Genomic DNA, 23124 nt, shown 5'->3' on the forward strand with positions numbered 1-23124 from the left:
CACACACACACACACACACACACACACACACACACACACAGGCAATCATGCATGCGCACACACACACATAGGCAAAGCACTGCACTGTATATTCACATACAGTACAGTCGTTAAGCATCACAGTCGTTAAGCATAGACATCACCTGCTACCTGGAAATAGTGTGCTTTGCAAGGGATTATCAGATAATCAGGACTAATTTGCAATGTACAATGTATGCAATTTAAACACTTTTTTGACAGTCAGATATGTTTGAGGTAAAGTCACATTACTTGAGCTTTGATTGGACTCCACACACAGAGATGTGTACAAAGCTCTCCCTAGCCCTCCATGCTGCAAATCTAACCAGAACTCTATCCTCCTGATTCTTGCTTACAAGCAAAAACTCAAATAGGAAGTACCAGTGAGGCGCTCAATACAGAAGTGGTCTGATGAAGCTGATGCTAAGCTACAGGATTGTTTCACTAGCACAGAATGGAATATGTTTCGGGATTCATCCGATGGCATTGAGGAGTTTACCACATCAGTCACCGACTTCATTAATAAGTGCATTGACGACATCGTCCCCACAGTGACTGTATGTACCAACCAGAAACCATGGATTACAAGCAACATCCGCCCTGAGCTAAAGGTTAGAGATGCCGCTTTTTCTAGGAGTGGAAAACGAATCCAGACGCTTATACGAAATCCCGCTATGCCCTTCAACGAACCATCAAACAGGCAAAGGGTCAATACAGGACTAATATCAAATCCTACTACAGCAGCTCTGAATCTTGTCGGAAGTGGCAGGGTTTGCAATCTATCACAGATTATAAAGGTAAACCTGCCGCGAGCTGCCCAGTGACGCGAGCCTGCCAGACGAGCTAAATGCATTTTATGCTCGCTTCGAGGCAAGCAATAGCTTGTCTGGACGACTGTGTGATCACGCTCTCCGTAGCCGATGCGAGTATGACCTTTAACCAGGTTAACAGACAGATTACCAAGACATGTACTCAGAGCATGGCCTAACTACCTGGCAAGTGTCTTCACTGACATTTTCAACCTCTCCGTGACCCAGTCTGTTATACCTACATGTTTCAAGCAGACCACCATAGTCCCTGTGCCGAAGAACGCCAAGGTAAGCTATCTAAATTATTATCGCCCCGTAGCACTCACATCTGTAGCCAATAAATGCTTTGAAAGGCTGGTCATGGCTCACATCAACACCATCATCCCAGACATCATCCCAGACACTCTGGACCCACTCCAATTTGCATACCGCCCCAACAGATCCACAGATGACGCAATCTCTATTGCACTCCACATTGTCCTTTCCCATCTGTACAAAAGGAACACCTACGTGAAAATGCTGTTCATTGACTACAGCTCAGCGTTCAACACCATAGTGCCCTACAAGCTCATCATTAAGATAAGGACCCTGGGATTAAACACCTCCCTCTGCAACTGGTTCCTGGACTTCCTGACAGGCTGCACCCAGGTGGTGACAGTAGGTAACAACACATCCGCCACACTGACCCTCAACACGGGGGCGCTTCATGGGTGCGTGCTTAGTCCCCTCCTGTACTCGCTGTTCACCCACGACTGTGTTAATGCACACCCCATTATTTATATTTCTACTTTGCACATTCTTCCACTGCAAATCTACCATTCCAGTGTTTTACTTGCTATATTGTATTTACTTCGCCACCATGGCCTTTTTTTTGCCTTTACCTCCCTTATCTCACCTCATTTGCTCACATTGTATATAGACTTATATTTCTACTGTATTATTGACTGTATGTTTGTTTTACTCCATGTGTAACTCTGTGTTGTTGTATGTGTCGAACTGCTTTGCTTTATCTTGGCCAGGTCGCAATTGTAAATGAGAACTTGTTCTCAACTTAAATAAAGGTTAAATAAAAATAAAATAAATAACTCCAACACTGTCATTAAGTTTGCCAACGACACGACAGTGGTAGGCCTGTTTACCGACGACAATGAGACTACAAGGAGGAGGTCAGAAACCTGGCCGTGTGGTGCCAGTACAAAAACCTCTCGCTCAACGTCAGCAAAGGACAAAGGAGCTGATCGTGGACGAAAGAAAATAGAGGGCCGAGCACGACTCCCTTCACATCAACGGGGCTGTAGTGGAGCGTGTCGAGAGCTTCAAGTTCCTCAGTGTCCACATCACGAAGGACCTATAATGGTCCAAACACACCAACACTAGCGTAAAGAGACCGAAAAGATTTGTCATGGGCCCTCAGTTCCTCAAAAAGTTCTACAGCTGCACAATTGTGGGCATCTTAACTGGCTGCATCACCGCTTGGTATGGCAACTGCTTGGTGCTACAGAGGGTAGTGCGTATGGCCCAGTACGTCACTGGAGCCAAGCTTCCTGCCATCCAGGATCTCTATACCAGGTGGTGTCAGAGGAAGGCCCTAAAACATTTCAAAGACTCCATCCTCCCAAGTCATAGACTAGACTATTCTCACTGCTACCGAACAGCAAGCGATACCAGAGTGCCAAGTCGGGGACCAAAAGGCTCCTGAACAGCTTCTACCCCAAAACCATAAGACTGTTGAACAGTGAATCAAATGGCTGTTTGCATTGACCCACTTTTTTGTGTTGCACTGATTCTCTTGCACAGGCTCTATGCACACTCACTGGACTCTACCCACAAAATCACTGACACTCCAACACACACATACGCTCAGACACACAAAACGCACACATGCATATTGACGACACACACACACACACACTCACACATAGACACACTTTAACACTCTTTCACACACGCTGCTGCTACTCTGTTTATTATCTGTCATGATTGTCTTGTGACTTTTACCCTACCTACTTGTACATATTACCTCAATCCCGTGACCTACCTCGTACCTCTAGCTCATTGTCTCAGTACCGGTACTCCTTCTATATAGCCTCGTTATTGTTATTTCAGTGTGTTACTATTTTGTTCTTTAAAAAAAAATGTTGCTATGTTTCTTAATTTTGAACTGGGAAAGGGCTCGTAAGGTAATATTTCACGGGGAAGTCTACACTTTTTGTTTTCAAATAACATCACAATACATTTTAAAAGTTGCAATTAGTAATTGTTTCAGACTTACAAAGGTTTGTTACGTGACAGATGAATAGAGGTGAATAGATTGTGTTTCTATTTATTGAATATACGTATACAGCAGACTCTTACAAACTGTACACAAACATCTTACAGTATGTTATTGCTGTCCATTCCTTCCTCTTGCAACAACACTAGACTACATAGAGATTTGAAACACATCTGACTTTCCATTGGCCAGATAACTAGCTGTGTGAAGGGTCAACGTGTTTCCTGATAACTGGGCGAGGGTTGAGGCTGTTTGCAGAACCGCCAGGCTGTGTTTCGTTCCAAGATGTTCCCTACCCTGTGTCCTCCTTCACTCCCTTTCATGAATCTGAGACAACTGGGTAGGTGTAAGAAATAGCTCCACCCACCTAGTCTCCGCCATGTTGCTTTAAGATATCCAGTCTGATCAGATATTTTAAGGGTAGTGAATAAGGGTAGAGTGGAGGAAACACCTTCCTGGAATGAAGAGTAGCCCGGAGCGAGCCAGGCAAAGACAAACAATGGGCGCCTTCCACATTGCAGCCAACTTTAAAGGCGAGTCGAGGCTGACTGATCTACAAATCATATTGCATCATACATACAGTTCCTCATGAGTATAAGTAACCCCTTTGGATTTCTTTACATATTATTGTGTTACAAAGTGGGATTAAAATGGATTTAATTGTAATTTTTGTCAACGATGTATACATATTAATCTGTAATGGCAAAGTGGAAGAAAAATGCTATGTATTTAAAGATTTAAAGACAAATAAAACATTATTTACCTTCATCAGATAAGTATTCACCCCCCTGAGTCAATACATGTTAGTAAAACCTTTGGCAGTGATTACAGCTATGAGTCTTCTTGGGTAATTCTCTAAGAGCTCTGCACACCTTGATTGTTCAATATTTGCCTGTTATTCTTTCAAACATTCTTCAAGCTCTGTCAAGGTGCTGGTGATCATGATCAGCAAGTCTTGCCATATATTTTCAAGCAGATTTAAGTCCAAACTGTAACTTGGCCACTCAGGAACATTCACTGTCTTCTTGGTGAGCAACTCCTGTGTGGATTTGGCCTTGTGTTGTAGGTTATTGTTCTGCTGAAAGGGGAATTCCTCTCACAGTGTCTGGTGTAAAGCAGACTGAAACAGGTTTTTCTTTAGTATTTTGCCTGTGCTTAGCTCCATCCCGTTTCTTTTTATCCTGAAAAACTCCCGTCTTTGCCGATGTCAAGCATACCCATACCATGATGCAGCCACCACAATGCTTGAAAATAAGGAGGCAGTTACTCAGTCATGTGTTGTGTTGGATTTGCCCCAAACACAAGGCTTTGCATTTAGGACAAAAAGTGTGTTGCTTTGCCTTATTACTTTAGTGCCTTGTTGCATGTTTTGGAATATTTTTATTCTGTATATTTTATTCTTCTTTTCACTCTGTTATGTGGGTCATTATTGTGTAGTCACTACAATGTTGTTGATCTGTCCCCCGTTTTCTCTCATCACAGCCATTGAACTCATGGTGACTTCCCTGAGCAGTTTCCTTCCTGTCCTGCAGCTCAGTTCAGAAGGATGACTATCTTTGATGTGTCTGGGTGGTTTAATACATCATCCACAGCATAATTATTAACTTGACCATGCTTAAAGAGATACTCAATGTCTGATTTGTTATTGTTACCCATCTACCAATCACTGCCCTTCTTTATGAGGCTTTTGAAAATCTCCCTGCTCTTTGTAGTTGAATCTGTGCTTGAAATTCAATACTTGACTGAGGGACCTTAAATATGTTGTATGTATAGCGGACAGAAGAAGGGGTAGGCATTCAAAAATCTTTGTCATCCCCATTACCATGTACCATATGTGATTTGTTATTAAGCCTAATTTAGGCTTGCCTAAACGAAGGGAGTGAATACTTGTGCAACAACTATATTTTAGTTATTTAATTTGTATTAATAAGTAACATTTTCTTTTCACTGACATTATAGAGTATTTTGTGTAGATCAATTACAAAAATAATCACTGTTAAATCTATTTCAATCCCACTTTGTAACTCAACAAAATATGAAAAAAATCCAATAGGGATAAATACTTACGATACCCACTGTAACTACTACTACTATTAACTCATATTATTTGTAGATCGATTGGTCGGTCACAATTTACCCATGATGCATCACGGTTTTGATGCTCTCGAACGTGGCCTTTCCCTGCAGCGGGGTGACATCTCGCCTGGAAAACAGTGTCCTGGTCTGACACTGACTGTGGGAGAGGAGCAGTTGTGCAAACAGACTGTAATGATAGGGGTGCCACAGCACCTGAAGGCCTCGGTGTAACAGAAGCATTGTGTGCAGTAGGTGGCGTAGGTTTGGGTGGTCGGTGTACTCTTTTCTCAAGTTAACCATCAAGCTATATAACCCATTTTACAACAATGAAAGACTCTATATCAAGTGGATATTTTTGTTCCACCTTTTAAGATCAATCACATTTAAAATAGTTGTAATGCATCTCCTAAAAAGATTGGATTGAAAAATGTAATCATATTTTTTTATTATTATATTAAAATCAGCAGAAATTTGATAACTCAAAACCTTCACATGAAAGGAAGAAACTATTTGGCAGAGGATCCTAGGCCTAGCCCAGTCCAGAGTTAGTGCTATCAGTACTGTGCAGTAATTAGGGCAATGCGTTCAGAACCTGCAATGACCTCGAGAGCAAACAGTCATGAACCTTGTGAGATCCTGCCCTGTCTGCCTGCCCTGTCTGCCTTCCCTGCCTGCCTGCCTGCCTTGCTTGCCTGTCTGTCTGACACCCATCTGAAATGGAGGACAAGGGATCCAGGAAGTAGCGCTGCATTAGAGAACAGCCAGAATTTCCTTGTTCTCACTCTCTCCTGGGCGTACATACCCAAATGAGAGAGCACAGCACAACACACAATCCTACTATACAGAAACTGTTACTGTACAGCATGTGATCGTGTGGTACAGTCTTAGAAAGATTTTGATCCTCAAAACCAGAAAAAGGTGCCTGGTTACTGTGTACTGCCTAAGCTGGCACTGCCACGAGAGGGGTGACTGGGAGTGGGCACTACCCTCGAAGCTTTCCCACATGAGGGAGGAGTGTGAGAGAGAGAGAGAGAGAGCAGAGAGCCAGCTCGAGCTGCCTTACAGAGACGTGTGTCCCCAGCGCTGTGCTTTAGAAACAAGCAGCGCTCTTTTGAACCGCTGCCAATGGAGGCTGGCCCAAGCTGTTGCAGCTGAAACTTTTACAAGCTCACTGCTCGCGAGCAGGAAGAGAGAGACACAGAGAAATATTTGTAAAGGGAATTTGCATGCGCAGCTCCTCTATTCTCCAGTTCCTGTCTGCGCTCGTTCCTGAAATATTGGCAACCTGATTTCTTTGTTGATAATTGTTAGTGTTTGTTAAAAGGGGAATTTATATAAGGGAACAGAAATATTTTTGGGGAGGAGTGTGCATGAAGGTTGAAATGCAAGGTACATTGAAGGACAGAAATAAATGAGAAAATAACAAAAGAATAGATGACGTCACAGAGAGAGCTGCCCGGGATTATGCCTGAGAAAAGAAGATGATGATGACAGTTTTTGACTGCAGCACTTGTCTATGTGACATACGTGTCTATGTCTCGCTTTCTCTCTCTCTCTGGTGGACAGACGGAGGAGGAAGGGGGTGAAATACACTTTTTGGCACAGTGACACTGGATTATTTTGGTGACTTTAACTTATTTTGGCACAGAGTCCTGCGGAACTCTGTCATTCGGTTTATCTTACTACTGCCGTCTGTTCCCAGAAGTTGACCCTTTCCTCACCCTCTGTTTAGCTTTTCCACAGCACAGCTTGTTGCTGGGGTATCATTCCTGCAAACCACATTTAACGTACACATACAGAAACGCTCATCTGTAACGTTGACAAAAAAAAGGACACTTTTTTTCTCACAGGTTGTTTTCTTTCTTTTCTTTTCTTTCGTCTCATTGCGACCAGGCAATTTTACCATCTCATCTGAAAGCGTGAAAACGGTTCAAATCAAAACAAAAACACAGGCAGGTGCAGAACAGCTAAAGACGTCTGTAATGACTACTGAAAATGGGAACCGTGAGGCATGTACTACCTGGGACTGATGCCAACTGCTGACAAAAGGCTTCACTGCACGCTCTGAGAGAAGTCTTTAACTCGTTCTTTCTTCACCCCCCAAATGCATCAGGAATCTACGGGATTGAGTTGTTTTGATGTCATAAGTCTGGCAACACTTTTTTGCCATAGGTACAAGAACCGATGTAAGTATTTCATTCTGGTACCTCTCTCTGCGCTCGTGTGTGTTTTTCCCTGCTCTCTCTGCCTCAGTGTGTTGCTGTGAGATTAATTTTTGATGATAGACTGTCAGTCTCTGGGTTTAAGGGCCATGTGGGGTGTCTTTGTTTTGTTGTTCCTTACAGCCATTCTTTTCGAGAGGATTTCAAAGTTTAAGATCTCAATTTCCGCTATGAAACTACTTGCGGTTCGAACCCAAAATAAGATTTTTCTTTTTCGAAAGTCATCTGTTCGAGCAGGCTGTTGTGACCTCATGCTTTCTCTCTCTCTCTCTCTCTCTCTCTCTCTCGCTCTCCTTCTTTCTTCCTCTCTTCCTCTCCCTGTTTCTGCCTCTTGGCAGCTGGGCCAAAGTGGGCAGGGAGAGAGGAGGGCACGGCCGAGACTGCTCTCAAGCCCCAGCCCTTGTTCGAGTGGGGTTGCTCGCCAGCACGCTGCTCAGCCTTTCCCTCATCTTGCAGACGAAAGAGAGGGACGTGGAAACGCGCTCTCCTCTCCTTTCTTCCCCGCCCTTTTTTCACCACCACCATGGCCTGTTCACTTCGGGTCATCTCTGCGGAGATCCCTGCTCTGTCCTTTACAAAATCTACTTCCAGGTATTTCCATTTTTGATACTGCTTCTATGCCAGGGCCCTGTGACTTTTTGTTTTTGATCTACCTCTCCTTTACTCGTATCTTTTATATTTTATCCTTTGCACTTTTCCTATTTTCCACCATCATCTTCCTCCTGTACACGTGTCTGCCTCGCCCCCGCCGCAATGTCGAAATCTTCGCCATTACTGTATGGTAGAAATTATGCTGATTTTCGTATGAAGAAGTAGAGAGACCATGAGCATATTGTACATTTTGTAAACCCATTGAAGGTTGATATAGTGATAGCTATTCACTTCATGGTACAATAGAGCATAAGACAGCGCCCAGGACAAGATGCATTATTTGGGACAGCGTTGTTTGTGTAGAAAGTTTTAAATACAACAGACACCAAAGAAAAATAAATTGTCCTCTTAGTGGTTGCATGGTTGTGTCTGGCCTTTGAAGTAGCTTTTTGCTTATTTTCTTTTTTTGTGTGTGTGTGTGAACAATAACATTTAAGGCATCGTTATAAGGCAAAGAGAGCTTAATCACACTACTATGCCATAAATCCTATCCCCAAAGCCCCAAAAAGAAACAAAACGCCACAAGTGCTACCTCTCGAAGGTTTCAAAGGGAAATATTTTGAGACAAAATTACTTCTGCATATTTACACTACGTTTTATCTTTCGCCGCAGGATTCAAATCCATAAGGTTTGAAACATAGTGAGCAATTGGCAACCCATCTCCTACTTTGTCCGTAGTGGAGGAAACACTGGCATGTACAATAGGTATGACCAAAAGATGAGGACTCCCAGAAAAAAAGAGCAGCTCCAGTGAACATAATGAACTCAAGAAGTTTTCCCACTTTTAAAATCCTCTGACTCTAGTATTAACAACCACAATATGAATATATAAAATGTTGTTCTTTTGATTAGATACCAGCATCCAAAGTCTCTTACCATGTGTCCGTAACATATTTACCGTATCAAAACACTCATATGCTGATGTTTTAGGTGATTTGATTTCTTTTCAACTTGGAGACCCTGATCTCGCCTCAGAGGTTTTTGCGTGAATTATTATGACAGTTCAAGTCATAATACAGTCACATAATCTAAAAAGGTAACCAGTTATAAAGCCCCCGGAGGCTTCGTTTCACAATGGCTCTCACTACGAATGTGTTAAAAGGTGAAACAGAGATGTCAAACTAAATGACAACGTTAATTGAGCTAAAAAGAACTGCTGGAACAATTGCTATCTACTAATTTGGTAACTAACAGTCAAGTTACTGCTGTTTCCTCTAGACCTGTGCAGAAACCAGTATGAACCAGATCATTCTGATGCAAGCATTGTTCTATACATGAAGGAGCTTGTATTGTAGGGTCTCAATTTCAGATGGAGCGTTTGAATGCTTTTTCAGCATTTCTCCACCAACAATTTAGGTTTAAGTTGTTATTGTTGGCATGTCGTTTTTTAGATCCTGCAGAATTATCACATTAATGGGTATGACTTAAAATAAAAACCAAGTATGGATTTATGTTGAAGTGGCTCGTATTTATTTATAGTAGATCTACTTTCAGTAAAGGAGCATCAAAAATCTTGACATTTTATCAGTACATGTAGGCCTACTACAATGCACAGCATTCAATTGCTCAAATAGCCAAGGCCTACTGTAAATACAAAATGTTTCTCTAGTTTTTGTATATTACTTACAGTCTATTACCTGCTTAGTCTGCGAGTGCGTTTGTGTAGGTGTGCGTGTGAATGAGAGCATGGCATACAGAAAGTCAAAGCTACAGTAATAGAGAAAAATATAAAATGGGTGGGGGCAGGGAAGGCGGGGAAGAGACAGAAAATGAGCTGATTTCCTCCTCCCCCGTTCGTTCTGTTTTCCTCAGATGAACTTGTCATGTTACTTGATGATATGTTTTTTTGGAAGCCAGGCCATTCATATCCCCTGCTATTTGTGTGTCTCCTCCCCCCCCCGGTTACACGGACGTGCTGGTTACCAGGAACAAAGTCTGTTTGCCTTTATCAGGAACTATAAGCATACTCAAACAATCCAATTTGATAACACTTGAAGGCCACTGAGAAGGAAAAAAGTAACAATATTGAATGTTTCGTTTTAACTCTTTGACGTATGCGACTTCTACAAAATAGAGGGAAAAGTTTAAGATTTCGGCGAACATATTTTATTGTTCTTTTGAAATAGTAGACAATGTAACATGATTCTGAAAAAATGTATAATTGGTGTTGTACTAACAGCTTGTTTAACTTGAATTCAGAAGAAGACCGTAATTGTCAAATTTGGTATCAATATGCATAAGTGATACGGGCCTGTATAAAATACAATTATTTGTTTTCTTTGTAACTTATGGGGATGAATATTGAACAAAGTGAAACATGCCGCTATTAAATATTAAACAGTCATCTAGGCCTGTCTCGTGGTTGAGTGCAGTTAGGTGCTGCATGTTATCGCAAACAGAGGGATGGCTATGCTACGCTGAGGCCTCCAGAGACCTCATGATGGAGTCAAACAAGGTCAACGCCAAACATACTTCCTGTTTGGGGCCCGCTATTTTTGCAACCAGGGCGTTCTCCTCCGGTCGAGCCGATTGACATTATGAATCGTTTCTCTCTCAGTCAATATAGGGAACAGAAGTAGGCTACTGTATTACAGAGAAGTTCACTTGCTTTAGCCCATATGTTAAACATATAGTATGCTTATATCTATAGTGGAGGACTTTACAACTCTCCTACAGTAGGCTCAATAGGAAGTTGAACTTTGAGAAAAGGAATATGTGGAACCTGAGTCTGGTATTAGCAGAAAAGGCAGTCCGGAGTGTTGGAACATGAACACGAGGAAGACGGTGAACTTGGACTACTTGGCTAGGTGAAGAAGGAGCACACCTGGTCCAGCGTATAGTACAGAACACTATGGTAATCTTTTTTTCATTGTACATACATAGTTAATGGCATATATGTCATATTATATTGTTTATATATTATACTTAAGATTGGAAGCGAATGCTGATTGACTCCCGACAGTACATTAACTTATTAACAATGCGGACTGATTTTTATGAAAGCGGGTTTGTCAGATCAACTCTAGGATAAACTATTTGTCTACCGGGGATTTGATCGACTGATCTCTGCTAAATCTATTTTGAATATATGTGAAAAGCAAATGTTTTATCACCAGTGATTTCTGGCTTGAAAGCATTGTTCATAATTGATTGGATATGCATTGACACAGATACTAAATAGCGTACTGTTCTAAATAAAATGAAATATTAAAATGGTCAATTGCTTGCAAATGGGCGAACTCAACCTGATAATAGCCACTTCCTTTTCAATAATTACCATACTGAAGTGGCAGGCGATCAAAACGTTTCTAATTGTGAACGGGGAAAAAAAGATCTGAAGATCAATGTAAATTCCTGGCAAACGCAGAGAGAGGAGAAATATACAGGACATGTCACATCTAGTGAGATGATCATCTTCATTAGATGGAGTAGCACACAAACACTAGCACACAAACACATACTGCTAATGCAGTATTTTACTGCATTAGCATTCGACCTCTATCTGGACATTTCTCCAAATTGAAAACTTGAGTACTGTATCTAGCTGTTGTTGCGATGGTGTAAGTCCGGTCCAATTATATACAATACCATAGTAGCTACTGTATTGTCACATACCGACTCCCACAAACTCCCATGGCAGACTCCCATTGCTCCGGTGCCAATATTCCCCTCCCCCCTCAGTGGCGAGCATTGCCATGCTCCCTCCACTACATCACCCGCTTTTTGGTTCATTGAGATTCAGCTTGGCACACAGACAATGCCCATTTCATGGCACCGGATATTGAAGAGAGGAGCATACAAGATTCTTCACCAGTCTCTACCCTCTCGGTCGTGCCCAGTGTTTCGCCATGGACCACCACTCATGATAGATATTTTTCGTATTGTACTCATGGCAAAATATTAATCGCGAGCAATTCGTTATCCAACTATTACACAGTATGGAACGTGCTAACCAAGTTTGTTTTTTCGTGACGGCTGTTTTACTCGTCTCACAAAGATGAGAAGAGCAACTTTTTATAAGGCGACGCACAGAGAGAGCATTCTGATAACGTCTTTCTCAGGGAAAGTGTGCAGCAGGTGTGACAGGAACACGGCTCCTCTCGCTTACCACGGCAGCCATTTTCTTTTGTGCACTATAGTCAGTGAGTGAGCAGTCTGGGATTTGAACACTTGACAATAAGAATACAGGTTTTAGCTGACTTGAACATTGAGTTTTTGTGAGTATTGTCTGTCTTTTTTTTGTTGAATGTGCTTGTTTTGGTAGGCTATATATTATGTGTACAAATATGTATTTTACTATATATCTACCAAGCCTGCAGATCTGTGTTTATATAATTAGGACTCATACAGGGATACAGTTAATACACTCAATCATTGAACATAATCTGGATTCTCAGTCACCTCCCCATCCCCTGTTGTCATGCATCGAATCTTCAGGCATGACAACAAATCTCTCACAGACCTATGAGGCTCATCATTATCATGAAGCACTGTTGAGTGGCTAGTCACTGCCTACAAGCATTTCAAGCAGGATGATGGGTTTCATGTAGGAAAAAATGGTGTGCGAAAGGTTCTATAGCTTCTTGGTACTAAACCTGGTACTAAAACGATACAAGTGATTATTGCAACATTATTTTGGATCAAGCGTTACTAATGTGTTAAGCTATTTTACCATGAAATGTTTTGAAATTGGCAACCATCTTATTTTAGGTTAGCGTGCTGTATGCAAATGCATATCAAAATGCATTCTTACTAAATAAGTGTACACAGTCTGGATATGACCTAAATGGTAACACTTTCTAGGACGCTTCATTTGCGTAATGCATTATACAGCCTGATATGTACTCATAATGCACTATGATAGAGTAATAATGCATTATAAGCATAGCTGTAGACACAGATAAAGACTCATATACACTCACAATTCCATATACCAATACTCCTAATGCATTATAGGTGTAATCTTAAGCAATTATAATGCACAGCAATGTAGTGCTTCAGAATTGCTGGTCCCAGCGGGAGTCGAACCCACAACCTTAGTGTTGCTAGCGCCATGCTCTACCAGCTGAGTAACAGAGGACCACGATTTAATAACAAAGAAGAGCAGCAATATCTCGCGGAGTAACTTCTTACTTAGGACCAGCAATGGGCAACAGCTCTCTGTCCATTTTCATTTGTGAGATCTTATTTTCATCATCCGTGGTCATGGCAGAGCGGAAATCTCTCCACAAAAGAGGACAGCTTCTTCAACCTCTCTGCAACTTCTAGGGGCCTAAATCGTTAAAAGCTTTTACTGCAGTGGGCTAAATATTGGTCAAACAGTGTTTCTTGGTAGTCTCAAACAAATCTACTTTGAAATAAAAGTATACACCTCACACACATGGTTATGGGCTTAAAAAAAGAAGACACCTGTACCATTTCAGATATAGAGCTAAAATGTATTACATTTTGGAGTTTGCATCCCAATATTACACTTTATATATATCCCAGAGGACTGAAGCAAAACTGTTTGGCTGTTTTTTAAAATAATGGTAATTAAATATGAAATTATGAAAAATATGAATAACATTCCACCCATGAGGCCACTAGGTCACTTGACTGCAGGAAAGGGCTACGAATGTCTGGCGCTGCCAGATGCAGCTCGGCAACTGAAGCTTTAAGGGCAATCCCGGTCCGGTCCGGTCCAACAGTCTCAAAGGCGGGCCTCATAGAGTTTCCATTTTTGAAGCCTTGAAGAGCCAACTTGTACCTGGCAATGATGCTTCTTGTGTTTTTCACTGAGAGAAAGAGGCACATTAAATGTGGTTAAATAAACATTCAGGAATAACAGACAATCCACTGACACAAGTTTTAATGAATGTGTATTTGTTATCAATGATGTTGTGCTATTCATTCAAATCTCACTTATTTGTCACTTGAATCTAATTGGGCGTCTTTGAGTGTGACTTCCTTCCATTCTGTTTGTGTACTGTGTGTGAGTGTTTCGGAGCAGGTCTCTTCTGTTTCACTGGGCCTCTCTTGGGAGTTGAATCCATCGAAGAGTCAGAAAGGGCAGAGGTGTCATGAACATCTGAATCATCAGCTGAGTGATCGGAAATATCCACTTTGGACTGCTTCACATCTGCAGATTCAAAATGGATACTTTAATGGGGTCAAGCCAGAGAAATAGGACAACACAATATCCTGTACACATATCCAAGATGCATGTTTTCAAATGTGCTTTCAAGTATGTACTTTGTCTTATTTTCATTTCTACTTCTCATAGATTTTCCTAACCTAAGTGGCTTCAAGTGATTCTTCTTTTTTTCACACCGGTGACCTCTCGGATGAAGTACTCCTTCTTGAACAGTTCCCCTTGGAGTAAGACTTTGTAATCTTTCAGGGTTTTTATCGTCTCATCTCGTATGGCACCTTCTTCTCTCTCTCAGTCCAGAAGCTGCTCTAGCTGTTTCACCTGGTGAACAGCAGTTGGTGCAGCAACTCTGGTTATTAACACCAACACTGGGGTTTACACCACTGAGTGTTCATTTCGGAGTCAATTGAAGTCCTGAATCAACACTAGAAATGTTCAACTGAAAAATCAACCCTGGCCAATTTGCTGTGCACTTTATAATTGTATAGCAACAACTTATGGTGTATAATATCTGTCTGCCTTAGGCGTTTCATCACTTTACCTAAAGCAATCAAAGATGACTTTATAGTGGCTTATGAGTATGCTACAACACACCATAACAAAGATGATGATGCAGTAATATGCTCATTGACAAAAACGTTTGAAATGCATCACACCGATGGTCATTATAATGCTATGTGGTCCTTGAGGAAAAAGTGACTGGCAATGATTATACTCATAATGCATTAGGAGTATTGGTATATGGAATGATGTGTTTATAGGAGTCCTTATGTGTGTCTATAACTATGCTTATACTGCATTATTACTCTGTCCTAGTGCATTATGTGTACATGTATAATGCCTTGTATGGACCTCATAGAAAGGGTTCCTGAATGAATCTCTCTTTCTCAATAAGCTGAATCTTAACTTCAAGATCAAAGTAACTCAAACTAACACACTTTATAACGCATTCAGAAATCAAGTTAGGATTCAGCTCTAAGCCTTCAACCGTTGCCATGAACTTATTTTTTGTCGATAGAAATCAGTGTCCCCCTCAGTCTGTCTCGTCTGTGTACAGTGGCCAGTCAAGGGAGGCTGATGCCATTCGGAGTCTAATTAATTCAACATCTCAATTAAGGCCTCCACTCCCTCCCTGCCCCACTACCTTCTCATTCGGCCCCACTGAGCAGGCCCTGACACTCCTACAAACAGCCTCGCGGCCTGCCAAAACATTTCAATCACTGTCTGCCTTAATTAGGCCAAAGAGGAATTCAGAATGTTAATGAACTGCCCTGGTGCCTTTCAGAGGCTATGGTTTACATGCTAATTTTTGCAAAGCGGCGGGGCCTCTGCATGGTTTGACCATCGTCTCCCATAACACTGCCTGAGCCGGCCCAACCCACCCAGCCAAAGCATTGCCCTGGGGGGCATGGGCTGCACTGCCCAGCTGGTACTTCAAACTCTAGTTGGCACAGTTAACACTGAGCTCTTTTTCAAAGAACTGAATGGCTTTCACACTGATAAAAAAACAACATTGTATTAGGGGGAGGACTGAGACTAGGTACAAAAATAGTTCACTACCAAATACCATGTCAGCATAAAAACGATGTAATATTATCGGTTTTCATTCACCTTCATCTCTTTAAAATTATGGAAGCTGGAAAGTAGTAAAAGTCATTTATCTCATCCACTCAGATGGGCATAACAGTGCCACCTTTTATCCGGACAAAACAAACAGAAAAATCCATCTGAGATCCAACACGATGGATTAAAAGAAGCAGCGAGAGAGTTTCACAGGTTTCTGCCCCACAGATGTTGTCACTTAAGAGTGCCAAGCAACTCCCTAAAATGGCCGAATCGCTGCCATTTTGTTTTCATCCTTTCCCCTTCCTTCCTTCCTTTGCATTTCTTGCAGGCTATCCACACAGCTCTGTGCAGGCTAGGGGGAGGCAACCGGGGGAAGCCATGTTTAAATAAGCTACCAATTAAACAGCAAGCTTCCGTGGGGTTGTAGGGCTGGAAAGAGCCAAGTTACCAGAAAAAATGGGCACTAATTCCTGGCGCGGCTCTCCTTTATTACATGCCAGCCTCTCTGGATGCCAGTGAGTTACGCTTTAGGCTTGCAGAAATTAGCACACTTTCCTTAGCGCCTGCATCGTTTCGTCTTTATTTCGTTAATCTTTTGGCAAAAGCTACCTTATGCGATTCCGTTGCGATCACATGACATGCCTTCTGTCCGTATAACTGCTATAGTGACACGGACACACCTGTCGATGCCATAATACGAGCTGGTGACTCCTCTGGGTGTTGTGAACTGACGCAGTTCAGTAGCACAGTTCATACGAAGCAAAGCAGTTGAGCTTTCACAGCTTCGTTCTGTAGTGGCGAATTTGAACCAGGCCCAGGATTAAACAGCGGAGCCAGAACCAGAGAGGAAATTGCTCCTTGGAGGTAATTCCCTATAAAATTGTTACCAGACGACCTCTTCAGTCCATTGCGAGGGATGTCATTTTAATAAACTGGATATGTGCAGGGTTTCTGTTAATGCCTGATTTCATTCAAGTTGGCTTCATGTACTGTCCTGTAGTGTGTTTGAGTGTGTGTGTGTGTGTGTGTGTGTGTGTGTGTGTGTGTGTGTGTGTGTGTGTGTGTGTGTGTGTGTGTGTGTGTGTGTGTGTGTGTGTGTGTGTGTGTGTGTGTGTGTGTGTGTGTGTGTGTGTGTGTGCGTGTCTATGTGTTTTGAGCTTTTGTACGAGTGCTAATGTGCAAGGGTGTGCGTATGTGTTTATGTACAGTAATGATCAACCACTAACCATACAAACGCTCTCTTTCTCTCTTTCTCTTTCTCTCTCTCCCACAGTTCCCACAGTAGAACTCCTAAACCTCATCTCTGGGTCAGACTCTGGGTCAGACTAAGCACCTGTCCTTGAGGCTGAGGTAGTAGATTGAATAGTTGTGGGGTATATGTCCTCCCTCTGAGATAACTATACAATCTACTGTCTTTCCTAAGGAGACAGACTGATCGTCAATAACCCTGAAGATTGACCGTTCTCCCCTGACCGTCTCACCCATCTTAGCCCGGATACCTGCCTGCAGCCTGTCTCTGCTCTGTGGGGAAGTTACCCCATTAGCATATCACCTCCATTTACACCCATTCACAGACTGTTGCAGGACAAAATGAGAACGGGCAACATTTCCTTTGTTAGACCTCCCAATGCTTTATTTGGGTTGTTGGGGCCTGTTGTGTTTGAGTGAAAGTGTACTTTAGGGTGAGTGTGTTTGTGTTGTCGCCTCTCACTGTATCTCTTTTACGTGTGTTTGAATGACATTCGTCCTTCATCCGTCAGTCTTTCAGTTGAATATGTTCTGGCGAGGTGAGGTAGTAGGTTGTATAGTTTGTGGGAGGGATTGAATCCTATTCAGGTGATAACTATACAGTCTATTGCCTTCCTTGAGAGGCACAATGACCGTCTGCAGCAACGAGGAAGTCCACAGAAAGCTGCTCTCTGAATTCCTCAATGCATTGGATGCAATCTCACTATGATAAAGCAACAGCTGGAGCACAAATGTGTTTATAGCCTCGCCAGCGCCACTTGGTGGCCAATGAGCAGCAGGACTCCAGAGACCTTCTTGTAGGTTCACGATTCAGAGCTCCTCCAGAATGAAAGGATATGAAATGCACTCAACAGAGAATGCATCAGTGTTGCAAAATCTAAACAATAAGGGTTGGTTCTCCAGAACCAAATCAAGCCCTAAATAAATGCTTTTAGGCTTGTGATATGTTTTATGGTAACATTATTAAAGGTTTTGTTAATTAATAAAGGTTAAATATAGCTATTAAACCAGCATCTAGTCTTTTAATCTGACTTTTTAGGGCATTAAATACATCTGATTACTCCTAATTTCAATTCTGAAGATAGTTTTTTTGTTGTCAGTAACTATACATGCTATAGGGCTATACGCTTTATTTTGTGGTCAGTAACCACACATGATATAGGTTTATACATTTACTGCCAGGGTCGTTCCACAAAAGTAACACCTGTGCCTTTTTGCATCTCTTTGATATTTTAAGTAGAAATTGTGCACCAATATTGAATTTTAAAAGCCTGTTATACTAAACGAAGTGCCCTTTTTAATATAGACCACACAGAGAGTTTTATGTGAATAAAGGCTTGTTAAAGTGCCCCTTTGTCAGCCCTGTGTTACTTGTGTCACAAGATGTCAACCCCATTGTAGACATACGTTGGAAAGCCCTAGTTATAAAGCCCGATTTCATCATGGGGGACAACTACATCTACATTTACCACACCGATGACTTGAACAGTTACAGTATGACCTAGTTTGAATGTCAACAAAACTCAAAGTATGTAGCTTACGTCTCTTTAAAGAAAAGAGAAACAACTGCCAGCAAGGTCAGTTGAGTTCTGATACAGAGTACCCGGCCATGTTATCATTATGGCAGGAACACAATGTGTTCGTTCATCTATTGCAATATGCCATATCGCAATAATAAAATACATATCCCACTGCCGTCTAGTGTGCTTACACAAGACCAGGGGAATAATGCCGGAGAGAGGGGGATGAGCTCCATGCCAATAGACGTTAATCAAGACACAATATTGTCATTACAACATTTGTATAATACATACAATGTAATAGTATGTATTTGACAAACCCTTTTGAAATAAAAACGTTACTTTAGATTGGATTTCTTCATCTCTGAAAATATATGATGATATCGAAGAGTGTCAGAGCTATTTGTATACCGTAGGTCTACACACTCTTAACGTTAAACACAAACTTATGTGAAAAGTTGAAGTGTAAATGGTTGCGTTAAAAATAAGCATAATCATACAAAAAGTTCATTAGAGAAGGGTTTCTTTATTGGATAACTGTAGTACATCTTATCTCCAATCTTGGGAAACCCCTGTATAAGTAAAGAAGGTAACAATTATAAGAAATAGACAAACTATTTGATACAATACATTTTGAGGAACTGGCATTTAGACACAGGAAATGCAACACTGAAATGAAACTTACAAGCTTTTCATCCTCTCCTTCAGTTTCATTCACAAGACATGCAATTTGCTGTGTAATGCCAACGCCTCTGAACAATGCTAAAATAAAATACTGACCTATAACAGTTATACTGTACAACGGGTGAGTCTAATCCTGAATGGTGATTGGTTAAAACCGCATTCCAGCCGGTGTCTATTCCACAAGTTACCACCGGCTAAATCTATGACATTAAAATGCCTATAATTTTCTGCAATTCTACCCATTTTGCCATGGGAGGAGAGACATTTGTGCAGTTTTAAAACACATTTTATGCAACTCTACATATGTTCTTTATTTTGTAATGACTTATATGATATGATATGAATATGATATCTGAGTGAGAATGACTAACAAAATCAACGGGGACCCCCTGGAGGTCAGGCCCTGACTATATACTGTATATTCCACGATGTAATAATCAGAATTAAGGTAAACGTTACAGTTTTGAAAACATTTTGACACAGGCTTAACACCTAACAAACACAAAAACGGATTGCTGTCATTTCTTGTACATAGAATGTTTACCGGTTAAAGAAAACCAATATATGATTTTTTTCATTTGGGTGAACTAACCCTTTCACTTTTTACTGCCGTGGGCTAAATCAGGTTCACACAGAGTGTTTCTTGGTAGTCTTAAACAAATCTATTTTGGAACAATATTATACACCTCACACACATGGTTTAAAAAACAGACAAACACATGTACCATGTCAGATATAGAGTTGAAATGTATTCCATTTTGAGTTTGCATCCCAATATTACACTTTATATACATTATAGAAGACTGAAATAAATAGAAACATCAGATTATTAAAAAGAATCATGTTTATTCATGAAAAATAGAAATAACATTCCACCCATGAGGCCACTAGGTCATTTGACTGCAGGAAAGGGCTTCGGGTTAAAGCTGACATCTGCATGAGGGCGAACAGCAAATGTGTTATTGTTTTTGTTTTGTTGGTGAAACAGAGAGGATTATCCAGCATCGGGGTAAAATATGCCGTACATACTCTGATGTTCTATCGCGCGTGCAATGATGTCAGAGGGAGAAAAATAAATGTTGTTTGAAGTAACCTTTTTGTTGTTGTAATATAGCAAACGATAAGCTATAAAAACAAAGAGAGTCGCACACTCTATATATAAACTCCAAGTAATTTATTGGGTAAATCACGAACGTTTCGGCATCACTGTGCCTTCTTCAGGGTAGTGATGCTGAAACGTTGGTGATTTACCCAATAAATTACTGGGAGTTTATATATAGAGTGTGCGACTCTCTTTGTTTTTATAGCTTACAGTTTATTCACCGTTAGTTTATAGTTTATTCAACACCTCTACATAAAATCATTTTCAATGGTGGTTGTGCGCCAGCTCATGTTTTTTATTAGAGTAATATCGCAAACGGACATGGCAGTTTCACCATTAAGGTTAAGTATAATTTTGTGATGTTAAGGTAAGGGTTAGGGTTAGGGGAAGGCATAGAAGTTAACATTGCTAGCTTACCCCCGTCTGCTGCCATTCCTTTTCTACCGGCCTGTTACAAACAGAGGGTGCATGATAGTACATGAGTACTTGTCACATACTGTTTAAATGTATCAACAAATCAACAAATTGCTGAATTTCTGGATTTCTGTGGCACTGCATACACAAATTTCACTATAGTGACGTCTCCCCTCCCTCTGTCTCACACTGACAAAGAATATAGGCTACCTATCGGCACAGATGGAGCAGCCCGTTTGTTTGGTATTATCTGTTCCCAAATCAGACAAACTCATATTTATTTATTGATCCCTATCTTGTATTTCTACCTTTCAGGAGGTCTGTAGGGCTGATTTAAAACAACGGAAATTAGGCATGGATTGTGTGGCCAATTTGGATTGTAGTAACTCTACCATCCATCGCAGACAGCTTGTGCCATTCAAAGCACGGAGAAAAGACAAATCCAACATGTGGTCAGCTGCATTAGGTTTGATAAAATCAATGAAAACTGAAGTAAAAACATAAAAATAACAATTTTGTCAGCTAAAGTTTTAGTAAAGAATCTAAATATAATGTGAGTATGGTTTTGATGATAAGATAATGCTCATTATGATATTAATGATGTAGACCACTTTATCTGATCTGCATCCCTGGGATTGTCTTTTTCAAAGTATCAGAGAATAAATCTGTGGGATCAGCACTTAACACATCATTAACTATCCTTTGCTCACATTGTTAGGGTTGCTGCTGAGGTTGTGCTCAGTGGAATGATTGCTCTGAGAGCCCTGGTTGTCATCGCGACACACAAAGAACCTCCTCCAGATCTTCAGGTACGCTACCTGGATCCTGTGGATCTTGAAGGCATAGACGACTGGGTTGACCGCTGAATTGGCATGGGAAAGGAGGATGCCCACATAGAAGGCTGTGTGGGGTATGTCTGACGGGCTGCCAAAGTAGGCAGCACAGTTCATAATGTGTAGGGGGAGCCAGCAGAAGGCAAACAGCACTAGGACCAGAGCCAGGGATTGGGCCAGGCTCCTCTCCTTCCTGAAGTAGGTGTGGGACTGGGCTCCGTGCCCTGCTTTCTCCCTCAGGTTCCTCCAGATGGTACAGAAGATGTAGATGTACAGGACAGCCATGACAATTAACGGGGTGAGGATGCAGAGGAAGAAATTGAAGTAAACGATGTATGACATGGGGATCACAGCCAGGAAATGGCAGAGGATTGTGGTTGAGTTCTCTGAGTGAGACAACGTTTCACGATTGTACCATCCAAACATGGGAGGGAAGCTCAATATAAAAGCAACAAACCAACATGTTGCTACTACCACCCAAGATCTTCTCTCTGTTACCGTCTTTTTGTACCTGTTGAAGCAGAAATGTATGATGTTTTAATGAATTGCATTGCAAAAGAAAACAAGGAATCTGATTCCATCCAAGCATGATTTTCTTTCTTAGAATGTGGTTAACATGGGACACAGCTAGGAGAATAATATTTCCAACTGTAAACATCCTGAAATGTCACCTTAACAGCTCACCTGAGAGGGATGAAGACACGTAGGTATCGGTCCACAGCAATGGCTAGCAGAGACAAGACTGAGGCCACTGTCAACATGATGACCACGCAGCTAATGAAGAGACAGACATTGAACGAGGTCTGCACCCGTCCATCCACCAGTACAGCCAGCGGCATGGCCACAGACCCTACGAGGAAGTCAGCCACAGCCAGAGAAACCATAAAGCAGAAGATGGGCTGCCGCAGAGCACTGCTTGACCACACTGCCCAGATAACTAGCACATTTCCCAGGCAGCAGGCAATGGCGATCAGCACCTCCAGCACTGTGTATACCACCTCTCCTCCAGACATCATGTCAGCTGTCCAATGGACGTTTACTCTATGACTGAGTATGCTTTATTGTGAATTGTTCCTCTATAACCAGCAGGCTTTGAGGAAGTTTTCTTGCTCACTGAAAAAAATAATGAAAATGCTACGCCCCTTTGCAATTGTTAGGTGTTGTTGATTTAGGGATCTGAAAGCACAAATACATCAAAACAAATATATCGCAAACATTCATACACCTGCCGAGCAAAGCATTATAGCCCATTGACAATACATGGTAATTGTTTCAACTATGCAGAAAATAAAGTAACATTTTAGATATCCTGTGTCATAATGTTTGTAGTATATCATTGTTTCAGAGGCAAGGGCATTTTTGAACATTCTTACATTTAACCCTACACGAAATGTCACGAGTCACAGGCAATGTGAAAACCACAATGCGACCACAGCTAAATATTAATAGCCTCGCAAATCGGCCTGACCTCCCGAGCTAACATATATGGTTCGCTGCACGAATGCAGTCTTGTCAACCCTAAACTTAACCCTTACCCTTACCCTTACCTAACCTTAACCCTTACCTTAACTAGGCA

The 23124-nt window shown here is 41.4% G+C and overlaps 1 protein-coding gene and 1 pseudogene across 1 annotated transcript; both read right to left on the reverse strand.

The window, feature by feature from the left end:
• Window positions 1-13177: 13177 nt before the first annotated feature.
• LOC139536499 (uncharacterized) lies at window positions 13178-16501 on the reverse strand (annotated as a pseudogene).
• Window positions 16502-19021: 2520 nt separating this feature from the next.
• On the reverse strand, window positions 19022-22616 carry LOC139535419 (adenosine receptor A1-like). Its single transcript, XM_071334813.1, has 2 exons — window positions 22233-22616; window positions 19022-22059 (listed from the first exon to the last, which is right to left on the reverse strand). The coding sequence occupies exons 1-2, from the start codon at window positions 22562-22564 to the stop codon at window positions 21411-21413; spliced, it is 981 nt and encodes a 326-aa protein (XP_071190914.1). The 5' UTR covers window positions 22565-22616; the 3' UTR covers window positions 19022-21410.
• Window positions 22617-23124: the final 508 nt, after the last annotated feature.

Source organism: Salvelinus alpinus, chromosome 12 (assembly GCF_045679555.1).
Source record: "Salvelinus alpinus chromosome 12, SLU_Salpinus.1, whole genome shotgun sequence".
Lineage (NCBI taxonomy): Eukaryota > Metazoa > Chordata > Actinopteri > Salmoniformes > Salmonidae > Salvelinus > Salvelinus alpinus.

What these genes read in the sequence shown, in the direction of transcription:
- LOC139535419 (XM_071334813.1), bottom strand. Translation starts at nt 22,564, where the DNA reads ATGATGTCTGGAGGAGAGGTGGTATACACAGTGCTGGAGGTGCTGATC. An exon ending in CGTGTCTTCATCCCTCTCAG is followed by an intron (nt 22,060 to 22,232) that starts GTGAGCTGTTAA and finishes CTGCTTCAACAG; the next exon opens with GTACAAAAAGACGGTAACAG.